Raw genomic sequence first — 21,653 nt, 5'->3', positions numbered from 1 at the left:
GGTAGCGGAAGTAAAACTGAATTACCCCAAATGCACACTGACAGTGTATGTAAATCGCTATTGATTTGCAGGAGCAGGCTGCCACCCAATTTTTTTAGTTGCAGAAATATTAATCACTGCCAAGTCTCACTGCCTAAAAACAGCATTTGGGCTCTTTCCGGGCTGAAAAACCTGCATCTGGGAATTTCCCCAGCCGCTTCGTGTATTAGTACAAGTGACGGCTTATCGCGGCGTCAGCCTCCTGAAACACCTCCCGAGAAACATTTACCTTTTGGGCTTCACGAGGAAGGACACAAGAGCTTGGCACTTGCTGCCTGCCCGCCCCAAAACCTCTGGTTTTGCTGTACATGCAGCAGAAATGTCGATGCAGCTCAGTACGGGGCATAAACACACCCAAAATGCATCCCCAGCTGGCAAATGAACCTTGCGGCTTCTGAGTCTTTTCGGTTGCCGGAGCCTCGCTTGTAAAAAACACAGGTGAAGCTGCACCAGATCGCTCAAGCGTATTTTTAAAATACTCTAAAAAGGGTAATTACAGAAGGCATTTGGATAAGCAAAGCATCTTCATCTAGCAGAACGTTTTTGGATTAAGAAAGTTGGCTTTGTCATTGAAATTCCAATGTAAAGAACAATTAAATTCTACTTGATATACAAATGTCAAGTAATTTTTTTTTTGTCATCATGATTTGCATTTAAACTTGGAAATGTCAGAGACTTCAGCCTTGCTGCATTAGCAGAAAGCTTCTCCAGTTCACCCTGCTGAGTGGAATACCCGCTGCGGATTATCTGGCACGTTATCAAGTAACCAAACACCATTTCAAGGAAACATCAAGGTCGATGCCTTGCGAGGTGTACTTGTTAATTTATGTCGATAAACTGGAGCGCTCAAAAGACTGTTGTAATAATATTCCAGTATATTTGTATCAGCATATTTTATCAATTAGAGTCATTCAACAAGAAGTTTCATAAAAAAAAAAAAAAAAGCACTTTTAGGGACCTCTCAAAGCTTTCTCATAGCTCCTCTAAGGCCACCACAATGGCATCATAAGAGCGTTCCTGCTCCATCCATGACCTAAGCAATACCCGACCGGCACCGTCTTGTAAACGCAGGCACGTCTTTACAAGAACGCGGTGAGGACGCTCAGCCGTGGCAGGCACGGCTCGGAACGAGCTCTGCCCCTTTCGCCACCTCCCGCGCTGGCTCAGTCACCCGAGCAGCCCGCAGCCCATGCCAGGAGGGTCACCCACGCCGAGCCAGCTCGGCAGCAGCTCCTCGGCAGCGAGCTGAACCAGGTTGCAAAGGGACCCCATCGCCAACATCCACCGTCAGCCAGCGGCTCCGACACGCATCGTCCAGCCGCTCTCGGAGCCCCGGCAGCCAGCCACCCAGCAGCGGTTCCTCAACGTCATCTTACTAACACTCCACAAGTGTCACTGGTGCAATTCATTTTTATCAATTTTCTGAGATTAAATTAGCAGCACCCACAGCAGCAAACAAAGAACAGGGAGTGTTTCACTTCAGCGCTGCATCCATGTCATTAATTCCGTAATACCGAGGGCCCCGATTGTATGAACTCAGCATTTAACTCTTCCAATTAATTTTTATATTAAAAAAAAAAAAGAAAGAAAACTAACTCAACAATTTAAGAAGGTCCTTGAACTGCCGTCACAACTTTCCTTCTCCTGGGACATTCTTTCTTTCAAGTGTAAACACAGAGGAGGAAGGTATTGTAATATTAATCAGAAAATTATTTTCACGCATTGCCTTTAGCAAATCAAACTCTTAAAAGTCATAAGATGCTGCTACAAAAACATTTATAATCTCGTATCTTTAATAACACCATACATACCCAGCCTAGTTAGTGTGTTTTCTGACCACTTCATAAACTTCTCGGGCAAAGGTTCAGCAAGAAACTATTCTGCATTAATTCTGAAACTTGGATTACCAGGTCAGAAAAAAGTCTTCTCTAGTATTATCAAATGACCCGCTGCCCTACAGCCCAGAAGAGGAGCGAAACAAAGCATTTACACACTCAGCAAGGTGAGACTCTCAGCTGCCATCAGAGGCAAAGGTCCGTCTAAGGGCCCTCCAGCCACCACAGCAGCCTGGGGGCTTCGAGAGCCATTTGGGAAAGCAGTTGGGTTTCAAACGTCTCCCTTTCCAGGTATTACAGACACATTCAAACATGACGAGCAAGTGCATTACTTAAAGATGTCACAGAAAATACAGAAGAGGCTGGGGGGACACACAAAACTAACATTACATATCTCTTTTTTCTCCCCAGTTCATGGCAAGCAGGTCCTCTCGGTGCCCCAAGCGCTACTGCGCTGCCCTCCTCCGCCTCCAGCCTCTCCTCGGCTGGGAGCTGGGAAACAGCCGGGGAACGAGCCTGGGCTACTCCTTAGGGCCAACACCGGTCCTGGTGGCTCTCTGTAAGAGAGGGCAGGGGGGTGACGCCAAGCCCAGCGCCGAGCTGGGCAGGACGTGTCCGGCACGGAGCCTCCACCCGCTCTCTGCGGCAGACGGTGACAGGATGCAGGATGCTAAAAAAGGCTTTTCTCCCACCTTGGTGCCGGCAGGCTCCCTCTGATAACCCTGCCCTTTTCGACAGGAAAGAGCAGGTCAGGAAGAACAAAAAAAGAAAAACCCCACAACGTTAAGAGAGCGAGAGGCGTTTTCTGCGTTACGGAGACAGACGAAAACTTTGCGAGCCTGAATACAGCTGAAACAGCAGGAAAACATCCGCAGCCGAAACTTCATGTACCGGTTCCCAGGGGAGCGGAGGAGTTAAACATTTATGGCAGCGCGAAGAAGACATGACATTTACTGAATAATAAACTGCAAACATGTCTGTTAATGCGGCTTTTTGGGATCTCCTTGCCATCAAACACTTAACCCCAGCAAGAAAAACACCAAAACGCAAACAATCCCCGCGCCTGCATGTTAAACAGGCAGAGCGCTGAGGAGGGCTTTGCGCTTTTTTATGTATTTAAAGTTGGAGGCTGTGGGGAGCACTGTCGAGATAAATAGCCTGCAATCTCGCTCAAAGGCTTTCAAACCCATTCATCTGAAGGGAGACAATTAAATCCTGAACAATCGGGTTAAAACTTTAACCTGTCAAGACTGCAGCTGTTCCATTTTTAATCAATCTGATTTCATTCAATAAAATGCTCATTAAGTCAATTAATGAGAGTTTGGTGTCACAAGCCATCAAGCATGACTGGGAGTTTTCACTCGGTGGCCAACGCATTGATTAGCGAGTCAAGTCATCAGCGAGAATGAGTCAATGTGCTGAAGCACGAGCAACGTTACCTTGTTTTAGGGGAAGTTGTTAGCCATTCTTCATGCTTTTCAAACGTTATTAAATAAGCTGCAATTTCCTGAAAGAGAAACGCAGAAAGAAAAAAAAAAAAAAAAAAAAGAGTTAATTGCATGGCTGTGTTGGAAACGGTGAAGTTTTATAACAGAGAAGCTTTATAACAGAGACAAGGAGCCGCCAGCCCCGGGTTAGGTCTGCAGCTTAAATCAGGTTCTGACTGAAGTAGCGCGCTCAGTCAACGTTCGTATTCATGCCACCAAAGCCAGACTTCAATAACGTTAACGAAGAGATGCAAACGAGGAAAGGCATTAACATTTTCCAGCACAGACAATTTGCTGGTAACTTTGGTGACCGCAGCATCCGAGAGCCTGGCGTTACGTCAGGAGGCAAAGGGGAGGGCAGCAACAACACGGACACAGGAAGCTAAATTAAATATTTATAAATAGAACAGCATCACTGCAGAGAGAATTACTGAATTATTAATCGTTGCCATAAAAAGCCAGCGGGTGACATCAACATAAGTCATCGCTCCCACTTGCAGGAATGATACGGGCGATTGCTTCCAGATCAGAACCGATTTGTTTGCAGGAAATTATCGGTGTTGGCGCGATCATTCACGACGGTGCTTGTACATACGCCTGACGAACGTGGGATGGCCGCCCACCAGCTTCCTCAGCCCAAACGTGGAGCAGTCGTGGGGTGGCCACACCATAGACAGGCTGAGCGTCGGTGGCAGCCCCAGGAGAGACCAGGGTGATCCATGCTGGAGGAGATGCAGGACCAGTGACCATCCCTAACCATGATGGCTGCTGTCACCACTCCAGCAACGTCCCGACACATAGAGATGGCCAAGGACCCCTGGGGCTGCAGTCCTCAAGCTGCTGAAAACACATGCACACACACACACCCCCTGACGATATACTAAGAAATATGTAGGTTTTTGACGGTTCTCTTCCAAAAACTGCCTCCCAGCTGGGTCCAGAGTCTCCCTTCTCAGAGAGACCCACAATAGCAAAAGCTACGCAGAAAGGTCAGTGAAGCCGCCCTGAATGTTCAATCGCCTCAAATTAGACCCCAAACCCACGTGTGGTTTGATCTTTGGAGCTGCTGCAATGGAAGCATCTACAGGCTGCGCCACCGCAAGGTAACGCACACACAAGAAACGGGTCTTTCGACCAGCGCATGATTTTTTTTTTTTTTTAAAGATAGTTCTATATAAGGGTTGTAGCTGCATAGTACCAAAGCTAAAAAAATCCACAATGCACTCCAACCAGCTGGCCCAAGCATCTGCTAGAGCCACAAAATGCAATTATATTACTCCCAAACGAGACGTAAAAATATCTTGTTTCCAATACTCTTGGTTTTAAGACTCATACTTAATGTCCTCTGGGTATTGCAGCAGTGCCAGATCTCCGTGTTATGTACTTTATTAGAGTTGTGTGAATGTCATATTAATGACTCCTGACCAACATGTTTACACTGCAAATAAATTCTCCCAGAATCCACCGCTGCACCCCTTGTTTCCCAAGCCCAACTCTGCATTTTTAAACGATTGCCGTATCATCAGACAGCGGGAGCAGTACTGCTCCGACGTGAGCCAGGAGGAGGAGCAGTGACACGAAGCTCTGAAAACTCCTCTTTTTAATTTCTGGCTAATTACCATGTAAAATCCAGTATCAGAATAACCCGGTGCAGCCCTCCACCAGGACGCTGGTCGCTGGCACAGCATCTACGCTCACGACCTTCCCAGAGAACATGCCAAACCTTGCACTTTTACAGGAGCTGCAGCTGAAGCAGATGCAAGCGCTTAAATTCGGACCCTGTATGGCCAGAAAGGTCTGGCCCCAGATTTCCACCGGGCTCTGAAGAGGCATCGCCCATCGCTCCCCACAAGAGCCACGGATGCAGCATTCAGTCACGGCTTTGACGCAGGGTGCGAGTTGCAGGAGCCAACCACTGATTTTATCCGTATATATAAATACATGTATGTTAAAAAAAACCAAAACCCAAAACTCTGCAACTAAAATTCTTCAGAAAATATGAAACAAGATTTCTGCCCCTATTTTTTTTTTAAAGCCAGTACAGTATTTCCACCAAATATGCTGTGGTCTGCAGAATTTTATTCCCTCCCCATCCCGCGTTATGTCCTCGACTCGCTGTGTTACAAATCTGCATCACCTCACAGCGAGATGAGCTGTGGCGGTGCCAAGGGACGAGCACCAGGGGATGCTGACGAGGGAGCTCTCTGTACGTCCGCTTCAACACCCAAATCCCCGGGCGCTCGCGGCGGACGGTCTGCATGAGCAGGCATTTACAGGAACAAATCCCTTTGACACAGAGACAGATCTGGGTGATTCACCCACAAAATCCTGCAAAAATAGGCAGGATCGGTGGGCTTCAGATGAGCATGGGATTTTTCCTACTAAAATTCAACTCGCCGTAAGGAAAATAAAGTAATTTTTAACTTTTGTGGCTGAATAAACATATTGCTATAGCACAGAAAACGAAAGCATTTCAGGTAAACGAACATCAGCCTTACCCAAGGCTCGTTTACCTCAGACCTTCCAGCGGCCTACGCCCTGCACGCCCGAAACCTCCATCCCAAAGCTGCTGCTGACGGGAGGAGCTGCGGCAACGAGACGCTCCCCTTCGTGAGCAGAACGCGTGTCCCCACGCTGCTGCCCTGGGCCTGCTCAGCACGTTTGGGCAGACCAAGAATGAGCTGCCAACCGACGCCGCAGGAGACCCACCGAAACACGGGCACGTGTCACTGAGGCGTCCGGGCAGCTCCTGCCCCTGCTGCGGCACTACGGAACGCCACGGCTCCGACCAGACTCCAAGCTGGATCTTCAGACAACTCAAAACGTGTAATTCAATTCTTCTAACAGGATAAGAGAAGGATCCGCATCAACTAGGATAGGAGCTCCCCCAGGCTTTCTGCTTAATGACATATTACAGCCTGATTTCCCTCCTCCAGAGGAAATACCTTGGATAACAAGGAAAATGTAGCTCACGGCAGCGCTATAAATTAACATGTACAGCAGAGAGACAGCGAATCCTCCACGCTGCCTTCCGTGCCCAGAGTACTTGGAATTACAAGGACTAGCATGCAAACGGGGCGAAGAAACCCTCAAACCTTCCTGCATCGTCTGCTCACCCTGCCGGTAACCCCGTCACCCAGGGCACCGCAACCTTCACGCGGATGTCTCAGCATCACCCAAGAGGAGGGCCCAGTGGGCTCAGCACCATGAGCTACCACACCGTCAGCTCCTCGATCCGATTCGCACGGCCGCTGGCACCAGGGGAGCCGAAACCCGGCACGCAGAGTCCAAACAAGGTTTGGTGTCAGGAGAGCTGCTGCCACCACGGCTGAACGCCATCCCAGCCGCGCAGCAGCGAGCAGAAATCCCCATTTACCGTTTGACACCCGTGCGCCAACTTCTGCCACCACGTGAGCACCAAGACTCTGGGAGGATAATCTCGTCTGCCGCCTCGAACCGGGGCACGGCCGCGAGGAACAGATGACTCAGTGACGCTCAGTGATGCTGGCGGCGAACACGCACACGCGCGCTCCCCAAGCCAGGCAAAAAGGCGAGTTTCCAGTGAAAGGCACACCCTGGGCGCCAGAGCGAACCCTGAACCGGCGCTGCACGGCGAAACGCTGGCTTTGCAAGGGAACTCGATCGGAGAGCTGCGCGCACGAGCGGCACAGGAGCTCAGCAGCGAGATGCCTCAGGGCAGCGCCCGCAGCGTGGAGGGAGGAAGCCCATCCCAGGGCGGAGGTGCACAGGGACCAGGGCAGGGAGGACGCGCTGGGGAAGGCTCCTCTGCCGCCAGCGGCAAACCCTGTAAATCCCGCGCTTTGAACGTTCTGCTTTCTGTAACCGCACGACTTCGCGTCCATCGCCCAGGAAAGTCCCAGCAAACCACAGAATCCAGGGTTGGCAGCAAACAGATGGCCGGAGGCAGGAGCGAAAGGAGATGCTTTTCAGGGAAGAGACAAGGCAGGCGGCACGCACACACCAATCCGCAGCCAAGCGGCTCCTCCAAGCAAAGCCCAAACCAAGCTACGGGCGAACCCAAGCAGCTCAAGTCATAAGAAAAGCTATTTTTTTCAAATCCGTTGGCGTGGTGAGGAAAGCACCACCTGTGAGACGCAAAATACAAGGATGGGGTTTCTGAGAAGTCTTGAAGCCGCAGGCAGCACAGAAGGAGCTGCAGCTGGGAGCAGTCAGCACTCCAAAAACCCAGGGTCAAACCCACCCCAAGCAGCCCAAGTCTGGAAATCCTCCTCCCAAACACTGTGTCCCACAGCTTCTTGCAATAAATTAAACCCCACAGAGTTTTTGCTACACACAGATAGGAAAAATAAATCTGAAAGGCCCCCCAGAAAGGGGTCGGGCCAACGCTGATGTTTTATCAACAGTTTGCAAGAGATGCTATTTCAGAGCGTGTGCCTGTCTGCGCTTCGGGGTGCAAGCAGGGCCGCTCATGAAGTGCCAGCACTCACCGGCTGCGCGGGGCATGCACCCCTTTGTCACACCAACACCCTTTTTCCTTTTGAAAAAAGGGGAGAGAAATAGATTTATCACTAGAAGACACAAAGTCATTAAATAATTAAAACCAAAACTATAGGCACAATGAAAGCCCTCTGATAAAAAACAACCCTGCATTTTAATGTGCGTTAATTCCCCTAATGATTCACTCTGTGTGTCTTACAGGGTCAAATCAATGTCTTCACCAAAAAATTCAATTACATCCCATTCATCCTATCTTTGGAGCGAGGCTATTGTTTGCTTTTGTCTCCTATCAAACCCCTTTTCCATCGCTTCTTGCCCGAGATTACAAACAAAAGGCAGCGTGGCAGCAGCAAGGTCAGACGAGACAGAGCCGGGCTTTGACAGAGCCCCAGCTCTCTGTCCTCAGCCTTGCTGTTTAATTACAAAGCCAGCAAAGGAAATAAAAGGCGCGCTCGCTGTAAACGCCCGACTCCTCGCTGCCAGTGAGTCCCCCCGAGGCACCGGTCAGGGTAAGTGGCACTGGGCGCACCCCAAGGCCACCCACGAGCATCTCTGTGGGCGAGGGTACCGCGCACCAAAGCCAGAGCCCCTTGGCTGGCACGTCCCACCCGGCCCCGCATCCTCCTGAGCCCAGCGTTGGAAACAGCGGCAGCAGCTAAGCCGAACTGGGAAAGGCCGAAACACTGGAAGTTGTGCAGATCCAGCTCTGTGTGTGACCGTCCCTGCCGATGTCACGGCAACGCTCGGAGCACGGCTTTCCCACCTAAGAGGGAGCCTGTGGGACTGAGCCCGATATTCGCTGGTGAGGAAAAAAGGCTTAATCTGATCAGCTCATGGAAGCATCCCGTAAAGCAATGAGATAATTTAACATTAAAATCACACAAGTTATGTTTTATCCTAAGCTTGGTGATATAATTCAGTGGTTTAATTTATAGTTTGTTGCTCGGGCTGTAAGCATTTTATTTAAGTGAACATTTACCTTTATTTTGCATTCCCCTGTTTGTTAACAGTATTAATTTGAATGCATCAAAGAGCCACCAGCCGTAAAGCCTCGATAACTGCATTGGCCAGGACGCACGTGGACGAGAGCCACCGACGACGCACCCGTCGCTCTGTGGGGCGAAGCTGGAGGCAGCCCCGTGCTGGAATTGTGCTGCGCGGACGGAGCGGGGGGAGGAACGCAGCCACCATCAGCTCGGGGTGCTGCCGGGGGCCCAGACTGTGGGTGGTGGCAGGAGAGCCAGCACGCCATTTCCCACCCAATGCTACGTGACTGCAGCTTCTCGGCCGCTTCAATATTTAACAACGGCACGTACCGACCCGGAGCTGCAGCAGAGCGGGCGGCCTGATCTCACCTCCCATGCGCCAGCTGCCGCGGAGAGGACGAGCTGCAGCCCCGGACGAGGAGCAGCCGGGAGCAGCTCGCGGCAGAGCGCTCGTCGTCGTGTGCTGCACAGCAGCTGCCGTAGAGCTGCTCGCCTTTACATACAGGAGGCAGAGAGGACATCATCATCTCTGAGCGGGGAACGGGCCAAGGGGCAGCGACCCACTGCACCGGCGGTGTCGGAGAGGCCCGTTACCCATCACACGCGCAGGAAAGCTGCCGACTCTGTTCTGCTCCGAGCTGAAGGACTTGCAGCAAAACCCGCACATTGTTTGGAAGAAAAAGTTATAAAAAGCTCTGAAATTTGCCATGAATAACCCTGCCTGGCAGAAGACTCTCTGAATCTGAATTTCAGCCCGGAGGAGATGCAAGAAAAGACTACCGCATGGGATGCACGTGCCTGGGACACAGCCGAAGTCGCGCCTCCCGCCGATGCTGTCGGACAGAGCATCGTGCCCCACGGCAAAGGTGTGGGGAGAAAGTCAGCTCCCCTGCAAGCGCCCCGAGCCGTGCAGTGTGCTCCGGGGGGAGCCAACGCTGGTGTCAGCTGGGCTTCACCCACTGATAACGACATGAGCTCCGGGGACAGCACGGCTGCAAGCGCCGAGGCACCGCTGACAGAGCCGGCAGGCAACCATCCCACGTGGCTCTCGCCCAAAACCCTGAGCTCCGGGAGCACGAGCCGGCTGGGATTATCGCCGTCCCAGGGATGGTACCGAGGGCCTGTCTAAAACCATAGATTCGAGCGGCAGCGCTCTCCTCCAGCTCCTCTCTGCACGGCTGCAAGGGTATCGGCAATTCCCACCTGACCTCAAAAGAAAAAGAGAAATTGGAACCCAAACAGGACTCCCAGTGCCAGGTAGCTTAGGCCACCTATCTTGTCTCAGAGTAATAAATCACTAGGTTGTTTTTTTTAAAAATGTCTGAATTTCAAGTTATTATTTCGTATGTATTGCACACATCCAAATTAATAAGCTTGAAATATATGCACGTTTTAAGAGAAAGCAGGAGTTTGTACACATCTCTGGGTTTATACCGCAGAGCTAATAAAGTTGCGATCTCTTAAGCAAGCACATGTATTCTCTTAGGAAATCTCCACGTCCTCGCTGCTATAAAGACAAATTCCAGCCCATTGCTTCCTTATCGTCCTTCCACTCTGAAATGAAAATACAAATTCATGTTGACTGTGTAGCATCTTCTCAGCTGGGATCAAGACGTTTTCATTTTCCAGCCGTCCCCGCTCTCACAGACATCAATATTCTGAATGTTACAACCACAAATGGATCTGAAAGCCACACGGAGCAAGTTCTCGCCACCGTGTCTAGCACCACTCAACAAAAAATCGCACTGCCGTTTCACCCGTCCAGTTGTTCGGCCTAAAAGAGCAGCACAGCCTTGAAGCGTGACCTGTCTGCAACTTTCTAAAGCAAAAACATCGGCCCGCGCCCTCCGAGCTGGGAAGGGGAATCAGCCCCGACGTGACTGCGGGTTCACCGACACGGCTGGACAGAGTCTTCTAGTGATGCATTCCTGCCAAGACAAGCCAGAGCAGGGTGTCAGACGGGACTTGCGTGGCTTTGGTTTCCCAAATCGTGCCAGGAATTTTCTTCCAAAACCCCACCCAGCCTCACAGCAGCAGCCGCGCTTCGGCGGGACTTGCTCTAATTGTCCCCAAAAAGGCAGGTGGAGAAGCAGGGCGGCGCGGCGTTACCTCTGACGCACGGCCCCTGCAAGCAAGCTCTCCAGTTACTGCATTGCCTCTTCCATCACGACAGAACTAAAGACAAAAATAAACCAAAACTTCATTTGAAATGTATTTTCCTAATGGAGTAAGGGTACACCAACTAACGTTTGAGCTAATTAGATGGAAGCCGCATTTTATTATCAGTATCTGCAGCTAATTGAACCATTTACAGTCCCCGCCGCGCCGAGGGGCTCCCCGCCCTCGGAAGGGGAGGTAGTACCGGGGGGCTGCCATGCACACAACCCCAGCGACGCTGCTGTCCCCCGTGTGAAAACTCAGCATCGGTCCCTGTTTCCTCAGCACCCTCAGGGCAGAGAAATCCGCTTTGTAATGAGGTCCCTGCCTTGTCGGGACTCAAACTTCACCTCCTTGGAGCCGATACAAATTCCTGCTCTGCAAAGATGAGGCTCCACTGGGAAACGTGGATCCCTGCACCCCTGGCACTCCTCCCCCTGAGCATCCCTCATCCCGGGGACACCCTCCTCCATCAGCTGCTTGATGGCACCTACACAACGCTGCTCTGCTTCACTGGTGCTCCACCACCACAGCTCCCCCAGCAAATGGCTGGTTTTTAAATGCCCATTTTCTGGCAGACAGAAAAAACCCCAAGTCGCCAGGACGTGGCGGCTCCTCGAGCCATCGCCACCAGGGGTCCCAGCTGGTCGCCTGGGGAAGAAAAGGCTTCTCTTTATTCTTGAAGCAGAAAGCCCAACTCTGCTCTGGAAGGGTCTTACTGGAGATTTATTTTGCAGAAGCTGTTTTAGAGCCTGTGCGTAGGAGAGAGCAATAAATATTCCAGCTTTCCCCAGTCTCCACCGCTGCCATGTGTCCCCCTGGGAAGCAGCGAAGCAATAGGAGAGAGGATGTGTAAAGGGGGGAACAAAGGATTCGTCACCAAAACCTGGGACCAACGAACATGACCCAGTGACGTTTTCACCCATGAGGACGCAGGGCTGGAGGGACAGAGCTCACCCCTGCTAACTGCCGGGCACGCTCACACGCAGAGGAGGCACTTACCTATCCCTGTGAAAATGTCATTAAACAGCTTAAGCCAGACCACTTGGTCTATAACCCTAAGCAATGAAAAAACCCACAATTTCGGGGGCCCAAAGCGCTTTCCCTCGCTTTGCCAGAGAGCAGCAGATGAGCTGTGCCAGCTCCTTCACCCAGCCTCGCCCGGCAGAGCCCGAATCTCGCAGCGGCGGCGCAATGGCAGCCCTGGGACTGCTAATTGGCACCGCAGGAGAATAAAGCCACGGAGTGGAAAGCGCGTTGGGTTGGGGAGATGCACGTCTTGTTTCTCCGCGCTGTGCGCGGCGACAAGCGGCTGGATTGCAGGCGGTGGGACGTTTTCGTTAATAACAGCATCTCGCTAACCATCTGCTAAAGGTCCACGCTATTAATTTAACCGAAAAAAATGGAATAGATTACTCTTAGAGTTTTCAATTAAAGGACATGATGTCTTCAAACTGCAACCTTAATTAGACATTACAGGATGACATTTAGGAATCCTGAGCCCCGGCAGCCGATCGAGCCACCCGAGTGCGGAGGCGGTCCGCAGTAACGCCAGGGCAGTGGGGCCCCAGGCGCTGCCCAGAGGGCTCCCCCGGAGGAGTCTGGCTTCGCCCTAAAGCTAAAGGAGAGACAGCGTCAAACCAACGGCAGCCTCAGCGCTGCAGAGACACCGGCTTCAAACACGCTCGGGCACATTCCCAAAGAGAACTTACGGAGAGAGACAGGAGGGCAGAAGAAAGAAAGAAAGAAAGAAGGAAGGGTCGGACACGCAGCCAACATCATCCAAACCCGAGCCACAACAGGTTTTACACCTAGACCTAAATACTTCCAGGGAGATTTCATGGAAACGGAGAACTCGATCTACCCAGTCAAAGGTGCCCTGTAGCCTCCCTGCCGAACAACCGCTTTCCTGCGCCCCAGCGAATTTGACGCTCTCCGCTGATAATTAATAACTCTTTTACATGATTCCATTTAGACCACATTCATAGATCTTTTTCCAGCATACATAAGACTTCAGCCCACTCTGCTATAGTTTTCATTAAAAATTTAATTTGAGAAGTTGCTGGAGATTGTTTATCACTAGAAGGAAAACGCCGATTGAGCTGTACAAATCTGGAAGGCTCAGCTCAGTTAAACCAAGGGACTTCTTCCAGGTCAGCGTGACCAGAGCTCAAGTGGCTAGCCCTTGTCACTCTTCAACTTCTATAAAGTAGCAAGTGGATAACTTAAATGCTTTATTTTCAAGGCTAAACCTGGTATGAAGAAACTGGATTAAGACCAGAAATAATTTTCTCCAAAACACGTGAAGAGGAGAAGAAAAAAAAAACCCACAAACAATCAAGTGACTAACCGGTGGTTAACAGACACCGGAGTGAAATGAGATCTGCTCAGCAATTTCACCTGCCAAATACACATGGAAAACAGTAAACTGAAACGTGCAATGGGTCTTCATAACCGCAAGACCGTAATTCTGCACAAACACACTTCGCAATGGTCGTCCTGAACTGCTCGGCTCAGAGGTACCGTTAGTCGCAAGTATTAGCAAAGTCAGACCTTGACTCAGCCCATGCCTAACGGAATTAGGATAGATTTTATCTTCCATTTAAGTTCCAAACAGGGATAGTCAGTAAAAGAGAGTGATATTAAATAATGCCCAATCTTTAGTTACGGGAAAATACCCACAGATCATCACGTGATTATTTTATTATTCTTCTTCTTTCTTTTAAATGACCTTGGACTAAACCCTGTGATTAAAAGGAATGTCTTCCTGTTGCCCTTAGTTTTAGCACTGCAAACAGGACTTCTCTTCCATAAACAAGGGGGCTGAAGCACACTGGTGGATTTCAAGCTGTAGGAACCTGGACTGCTGGTCTTAGGAACACATTTGGGGGAAAAATGTTGGGGTTTGTTTACTTGTAGCTTGCCGCTGCGATGGTTTGGCTGGGAGCCTACAGAGGTTTCCTCCTTTTGGTCTTCAAAGTGTGAGCCATGGACACAAAACGAACACCACTAGTCAGAGCAGATACTCTGTGTGGTACTTGCAGTTATTCTTTTCTACCTTGCTGAACGTGTAGGCTCCCGTGGCAGTCGGTGGCTCCAGGCCACGAGGACGTTACAAGGAGGCCGTGCAGATACTGCCCGCACACCCACCTGGGGAGGAGATCTCCAGCCAGAGCAAAGCCCTGCCTGGCCCCAGCTCTCCCTCTGAGCTGAGACCAGAAACCCACCGCGTGTTCCCAGGGGATCAGGAACACGGTGGCCTCGCTAAGGAGCCTGCACATGTGGTACCTCAAACCCCGGCGCCCCCCACCTCCAGCCCCCGGGTGACGGCTGACCCTGCTTGGCCGTGAGCGTTGCCCTCCAGCCGGCTCGTCATCCGTCCCCGACACACAAAGTCGTGCTCTTTGCAACGAGGCAGCTACGCCAAGACGCCAGACGAGGTGAAAATACCAGCGCTTTCTCAATTTGCCTTTTCCTGCAAGGAGACAGCAGCAAACCCTTCCACCAAAGAACTGTGCAAGGTTCATTAAAAGGAAGATATCCATGGTAATTGCCCCTTTCTGCATATTCCTCACTCCAATATTCTCTAACATAATAATGTTCCACATTCCTGCAGAACTGTCTTTTCAGCATGTTTTTGCATTATGCCTAATTTTGTAAGAGTTTTTCAGTCCCACATAACGACACAGTTCAATGCAGAATCAGATATAAATCTGGCTTAAGAGACTCTCAACAGAAATTCATTTAAAACTGTAAATGTTAAAAGATTCTGCCTCAGATTTATGGCATTTTCTTATTTCAAACAGGGAATTAAAATCCTTCTTAAAAGATACATATTAAATCATGATAAAAGCCGTGTTCGAATGATGATGCCGGTCAGACCAAGAGCCATGAAGCACGGAGATCTGGAAACAGCAGAACTAGTACATTTTCCTTTCTTGGCTAAAGCAGCGCTGTCCTGCGATGAACTCAGTCCCCCAAATCTGAGTGTAAAATGGGGTCCTGGACGCTGCTGCTTTCATGCTTCCTATATCCCCCCCCTGCTCTCCAAGCGCAAGGATCTCTCTTCTCCTGGGGCTCTAGCTAAACACAGGAGCTGCTTTACCTTAAATGATTATTTAATGGCTTTATTCCATTTGCATTGTTTACATGGAAGACTCTCCCAGCTCTCCAAGGTGCTCTGTAAATGTTGCACAAGAACCCCTGTATCATTGTGCAAACAACATTTAATCTTAAAAAAAAAAATTACCAGTGCTACTCATTATTATCACTCCCATAATTTTAATGTTTCATACCTGTGAACAGATAAAATCGTACCGATGGAGCCCTGGGCACCACGGCATTCACAGCCCCACACCTGAGCACGGTGCGGCTGACGAGTTTACAAAAAGTGCTTGAAGTGCAGCCGTGCAGCGCGCCGATGCAATTCCCAAGTGTTTTCTTAAGTACTCAAGATCCCAAACGAGCAGGAGCCTTCGAGACACTGACGGCTTTCGGGTGCTCTTGCTACAGGCACATCCACTGCATCGCCAGATGCCGATCTGCTGCAAGAGTCCGTAACCTTGTATTGCTCCGTTAAAATTAAAAAATCCAAATGGAAGAAGGACCAATATCAAATATAGGAGTAAACAAGCAGAGGTGGCCAGAAAAAAGGTTATTCAAACATGCATATAATTAATTGCTCATTACTCACAGGCCACAGAGCTATTAGCAGAACCCGAGAGCTACGTGCTGCGCAGCCGCCAGCGACGCAAAACGCAGTGCCCGTTCGTTCACTAAAGGCTCTTGGGATCACCCAGATGCTCAGACCCGAAAGCCCTCTGGTTCACTGCGGTGATGAGGCTCCAAAATTCTATTTCTAGGATCAACGATCATCACAAATCTTCCCAGAGATGATATAATGGAGTCTAAGGTCTTCTGTGGTCATTTCTCTTCATCACGCAGCTGTGCAAGCAAAATCAAACACCAGCAGGTATTTGTTCTCTTCCCCAAACATCTGCCCAACTAATCCAAACAAACCCCAAACAAAACCGAGGTGGTCAATGGGATAAAAGAGACCTTTTGAAATTGTTGGCATTATTACCTCAAACCATACATACGATCCCATTTCACAACCAATTAAGACACACGTCTGTCTTCCACCGGGCAGGACGGAGCAGCGATGGATCAAGCACCAGAGCCAGGAGGTGCGTGGGGGTCTGCCGAGGCCCCAGCCCTCCCCACTAGGAAGCCACCACAACAGCAAGAGAAAAAAAGAAAAACCAAAACACCTTAAAAAGCAGAGTTTTGTTCCCAGGCTAAGACCCAAGCCATTTGTGCTGTAAATCTAAGTGCTGGGTTCTCTCTCCTCATCTTAAGCGTTCAAGGCTCGTTAAGTTCTTCCTCCTCTTTTAACTGTTACTTGAGGTTTAGAAAGAAAAAAAAAAAAAACAAAAACCAAAAAAAACCAACCCACACAAAAAAAGCAAGACACATGAAAAAGGACTATTGGAACCCAGCTGCAATTTCCAGTTCCCAGCCAGTGCTGCTGGTTTGGCTGTTTTTAATGGATGGGATCGGCTCTGTGCAACTCGCTATGCTCACGGCTGCCACCAGACCGACCGACCCCCCGTGTGGGGCATGGAAGTGGAAGTGTTTCTGTTCTAGGCAGGTGTCCAACCACGGGTAATAACCCAGGGCCGTCAGTCTGGGGCGTCACATCAGACCTGACCCCTGAGAAGGACCCGCAGTCGCCAGCTGGTTTTCATCCAACTCCAACCTAGAATTACTTGATACGATGGAACAGAGAGCAAACAGCCCAAAACCAGAGCAGCATCAGGGAACCATAAATTCTTTGCAAGTTATTTTCAGACTTCTGAGATTTTGCTCATTCCTCACTTTTGAGAAAACATTTAAGAAAAAAGGACAAGGGGAAAAAAAATGACAGAAAAAGGGCATTACTTGTGTGATAAAAGCCGTTTACAATTCTGAGCAGGACCAGGGCAGCAAATTGCCCAGATTTCTTGCATTTCTCCTCGGAAAGCAGTCGACCAGCAGGCTGGCGGATGACTGGGGGCGATGCCTGTACTGCCCCCGACAGAGCGCGAGGGACCCGTGCTCCCAGAGCTGCCTGCGCCGTCCTGGCTCGCCCTTTGGCTGCCGGCAACGGCTGGAAAATCACTGCAGGCTGTGCCGGGGCCGCCTCCTGCCTTATTAAATAGAGAGGAGACGGCTGGGAGCGCTAATGATGTTTTCCAAAGGTTAAGCATTACAGGCGGTTTCATGGTCTTTACATTTTTAAGTGTTTGATTTCTGGTTGGTTTTTTTTTTTTTTAAATTAAAAAAAAAAACATAAATCCAAACATCTGCTGCCGGGGTGGGGTGGGAGCCCTTCGGGTCTGTGTTCAGCCAGGGAAGGGAAAGAGGCTGCCAGGGGCTGGCGCGGGTGCTATTTTTAGAGCAACAGCTATTTACCAGCTCCGTTCCCAGCGGGAATTCAGGGAGGAAAAGGGATGCTGATGCATTTCGTACTAAATATAGAAAAAGGGTGAGCCGCTGTGCACAGCGTGACTGCAGCCACCAGCTCCCGCCGGGGACGCAGCCTGGTGAGGGGGATGCTGCCCGGCGTTGCGGCGGGGCCTCCCCGGCACAGGCTCCCCGCGTGCGGGGCTGGGTGCTCCGTTCACTGCATTTTAACTGTCAAGCTCTTGGCGTTTGGAAAAAGCTTTTTAAAAGCAGCTCTTAGACCTAATTGGCTCCAATTTGAAGCCTTGATCCTGTAATGAATGGCTCCAGAAATCAAACAAAGCGTTTTCAACACAAACAAAATTGCCTGTTATGAAAGCAGAATGTTTTTAGGGTAATGTTGACTTTAACGCGCTGTCAAGGCAAATGGACAGCAGGGATGAAAACAACCCTCCCTCTTCTCAGGTAGTCCAAATCCAGCCACCGAGAGGGGACCTTGAATACGCATCCGAGTCCGTGTTTCACGTCCCCAACAGAGGGCTGATTCCGTAACTTATTTAAAATATATGTCTTTTTAAAAAAATCCACCTTGTTCAGCAAAGAAAGGGATGCGTTTCAGAATTACTCTGTTCTTCTCTATCTTTAAGCACTCCCAGCCAGATGGGGATTCCCTGTTTAACTCCTTTTAGACTTAGTCTTCAGCCTACATCCTTTACCACTTAATATTTACCAACGCCCTGCAAGGCGAGCAGTGAGAAGGTGGCATTTGGATGTGACAAAAGGCATTTACAAGCGAGCATCAGACAGGCTGGAAAACCAGCCGGGAGACCTAAACAAACTGGGCAAGTGATCAACATGATAGAAACAGAGTGCGTGGTTGGGGAGAAAAAAAAAAGAAGTCAGTAACGGGGATGGAAGAGAAAGATGCATTATTCATAGAGCCCGCGAGGGTCTGCGTTAACGGCATCACCTCGAGGTGATCCGAGATCATCAGGGCACGCAGCACGACAGACACCTCTGCTCAGCACGCCGAGGTGACAGAGAGGAGAGGGAGGAGCCTGGCTGAAAAAAAGAGTGGGACAAAGTAATAAAAACTACAGACCCTTCGGATGAGTCAACGGTGCTGCCGTACCTGGACCACCATGTGCCGTACCTGGACCACCATGCGCCGTACCAGTCACCCTCAGGTCCATCCTGCGCGCCCAGGGCTCAGTCACTGGGCTGTCACCCCCCTCCCCACCCATGAGATACGGATATATATAGACACAGATATATAGATACACACACACACTCTCTCTGGGACACTTAATTTCACTATACAGTTTCCAGAAGGATGGCCACTTACAGAGAAGAAGAAAAAGAGTTTAATGAATTAAAGTGCACTCACGTTAGGGAAAACGAGCTGAAAGTCCCATATTAATTGGGCACAATTGAGAATCCAACCCTGCCACCGTTCTGACTATGAACCACAGTTTCTGGGCACATGTAAATTAGCAGTGACCTCCTCCTGAAGCGACCTGCTGAGAACAAATTGCCTGGTCACCTAATGCCTGCTAAATGCCTCTCTGTTTTTATGGGGGAAAGCATCAAGGTTTACCTCTTACTTTCCTTTCCTGGGGTTTCACTGCCTTAATTGGCCCAAATTTACCTCGCGGCCACCCTGAAGCAGTGCCAGCTCAGGGATGCCCGCGCTCGGGGACACGACACACATGCTCAGCAGCCCTCAGGGCAGCCCAGCTCCAAAGACCACGCCGACCAGCAGAGAGTCTCCTGGATGCGCCGGTACCACCGAACGTGCCGGGCGCAGGGGGATGGCGCAGCCGAGATGGCTGGGAGCAGGCGAGCCACGAGGGAGGGACGGGCTTGGTGGGGGCTCGCACCCAGCGGTGGTTGGAGCTCTCCTGGAGTATTTTGGAACGGGGGGGGCCAGGCTGTTTCACACTGTCACGCTGCGCATCATGCTGCCAAGGGGAGTCTCCAGTACGTGGAGATCCTCCAGCTTCCTGTGTGTGCTTAAAATACCATTTGATCAAAAAATGTTTTGCAGGACTGGGAGTTTTCAAGTGCAGGAAAGGCAGCAGAAGCGATGCTTGCCCCGACCCGCGCTGCCTAACCGAAAACACTTCGGCTATGTCTGCTCGTGCCCTTGTCTTCAGACGGCATCGTTTGCTTGCTTGGTTCACACGGGAAGGTCAAAGACGGGGAGGAAAAGTGCCACCTCCTCAGTCCCCACCCCGGAGCCGTGCACTGCGAGGAGAGGAGGGAGGGCTGCGCACGCACCAGAAGCACACAGAAGGAGAAAGATGCCACCCAGGGAGGTCAAACACACGGAGGTTTGATGCAGGGAGGGCGGCAGCAAGGCGGTGGGAGCCCCCAGGCAGCTGCAGTCCCTCCTCCACCCTCGAGGGCTGCCCAGCACCGGCCTCTGGGTTTGGCTCCCCTGTCCCAGGGCTGCTGCAAAGGGAATTCGTCCGGGTGCACACCGAGGAATTCCTGTTTGTTCCTCCCAGTTTTCCTCTCTGACTCAGTTACATCTGTTATACTCCATATCCCATCACTTAATGTATGCAAATTATGTTAAATATTTCATTCATTAAATGGCTCAGGTTATTACTGAATTGTACCTTAAGCTGTTCAGAAAGTTAATTCTTCTTGCACTTTCTCAGTAATGTGAAATAACCGATTTAAATGAATATTTTACAGTTTGTGGTAGACAGAACATTTATTAAAAATTCTATCCCTTTTAAGAGTTATTCTTTCAAGCAGGCTTTAGTGCACTATGCGACTTAAATTATCAAGAGGGAACCACTTTTTATTTATTTATTTTTAAACGTTTGTTTCACTCCCAGCGTGGCAGAGCCCAACAACCTGCCCAGGACCCAAACACAAACCTGCTGAGAGAGCAGTGCAGCTCGAAAGCCATTTTCTAAAAAGCTAAGGGAGGGCAGGGAAGCAGGAGAAGAACTGGAGAGCTCTTCTGCACTCCCGTACCCCACAGACAGCTCTGCTGTTGGAAGTGAAACGGCTCCCACAATAGCCCATAACGTGCCACGAGTCCTTCGGGAGTTCCACCGCCTAATGCGAAGTGACAGGGCTCCGGCGCGCGCCGCGGCCGTACGTACGCGCGGCGAGGGGGGAAGGGGCAATTACAGGGGCGGCTCCAGCTGTCTCCAGCCTCACCCAAAGCCAGGCAGCTATGTCCTCGCCAGTGACAAGGTCACCGGCACCTCTAACTCAGGGAGCCGGTCGGGGCTAACGCAGCAGCACGGCCTGGCGGCTCCCAGCCCTGCAGACCCGCATGCCGGCCACCTTCCCGGGGCCAGGGCAGGACGAGACGCGCTCCGATGCATGCCCGGAGGACCGGGAGGCGACGCAGGCGTCCTCCGCCGTCCCCCACGCCGGTGCCTCCTCACGACTTTCCTGTTCGCACGCCACGGGCAGCTCCCGGGAAAAACCCACCAGGCCTTGACCCGCCTGTTACCCACCGCGCAGCAGCCACATCTGTGTGAACTTCCAGGCTCAGAGGACTCACAGCCAGCTAAAGATAGGGGTGGCTGGCACGGCGGCACGGGCACCCCAGTAAGCCCCCGGCCAGCGACCCAGGAAAAGGCGGCTCCCTCCGGCACCAGCGCACCCCCCGGGAAGGATTTGCAGCCCCAGGCGTGAGCGGCAGCAGCGCAGACACCCTGTACCCGCAACGTCTCATCAATCTCGGCTGGGAAAAACCTTTCCATTTCCAATGGAAATATGCAAACCAGGCTCCGCACTGTAAATCTTCCTTTCCGGCGCTAAGGAGATAAGTAGGACCTATTAACCTCCCATGTTATTTCCAACTTCATTATTGGAGCTGACACGACAAGAGCGCACAGTGACAGCTCTTTTTGGCAGAGTGCATGTAAATCGTTTTCTCAAAGGAAATTACTTCTCCGGGCTGAATGTTATTAATCTAAATTCTCCCTTAGTCAAATTGTTGCCCATAATAAATATGGAACAGGTTGCTATGCTCATCTCCGCGGGCATCCCAATCCAGCTGCAGGTTTTCCCCCCATTTGAAACCTCTTGAGAAGCTGCTCTACAAGAGCATCCTTCACCCAAGGACGGGGACCATCCACCCCGACGTCAGCCCGTGCTTGACAGCCCCACCATTTCATCATGAAAACATGTTTTCATGCTGCCGGTGCGGAGTGCTCCAGCAGCAACACTGTGAGCAGGAGTGAGCCAGGTCA

At 50.7% G+C, this 21,653-nt stretch overlaps 1 protein-coding gene across 1 annotated transcript in view; it reads right to left on the bottom strand.

The window, feature by feature from the left end:
* Positions 1–21,653, bottom strand: part of CAMTA1 (calmodulin binding transcription activator 1) — a 305,617-nt gene that overhangs the window by 224,732 nt on the left and 59,232 nt on the right. The window contains exon 4 of the mRNA XM_086476363.1: positions 3,314–3,381. Within this exon, the coding sequence (XP_086332489.1) occupies positions 3,314–3,381 (68 nt within the window). The remainder of the gene's footprint in view (positions 1–3,313; positions 3,382–21,653) is intronic.

The sequence above is a fragment of the Leptosomus discolor genome, chromosome 20, assembly GCF_034619465.1.
Source record: "Leptosomus discolor isolate bLepDis1 chromosome 20, bLepDis1.hap2, whole genome shotgun sequence".
Classification (NCBI taxonomy): domain Eukaryota; kingdom Metazoa; phylum Chordata; class Aves; order Leptosomiformes; family Leptosomidae; genus Leptosomus; species Leptosomus discolor.
This window is presented reverse-complemented; position numbering and strand designations above follow the sequence as displayed.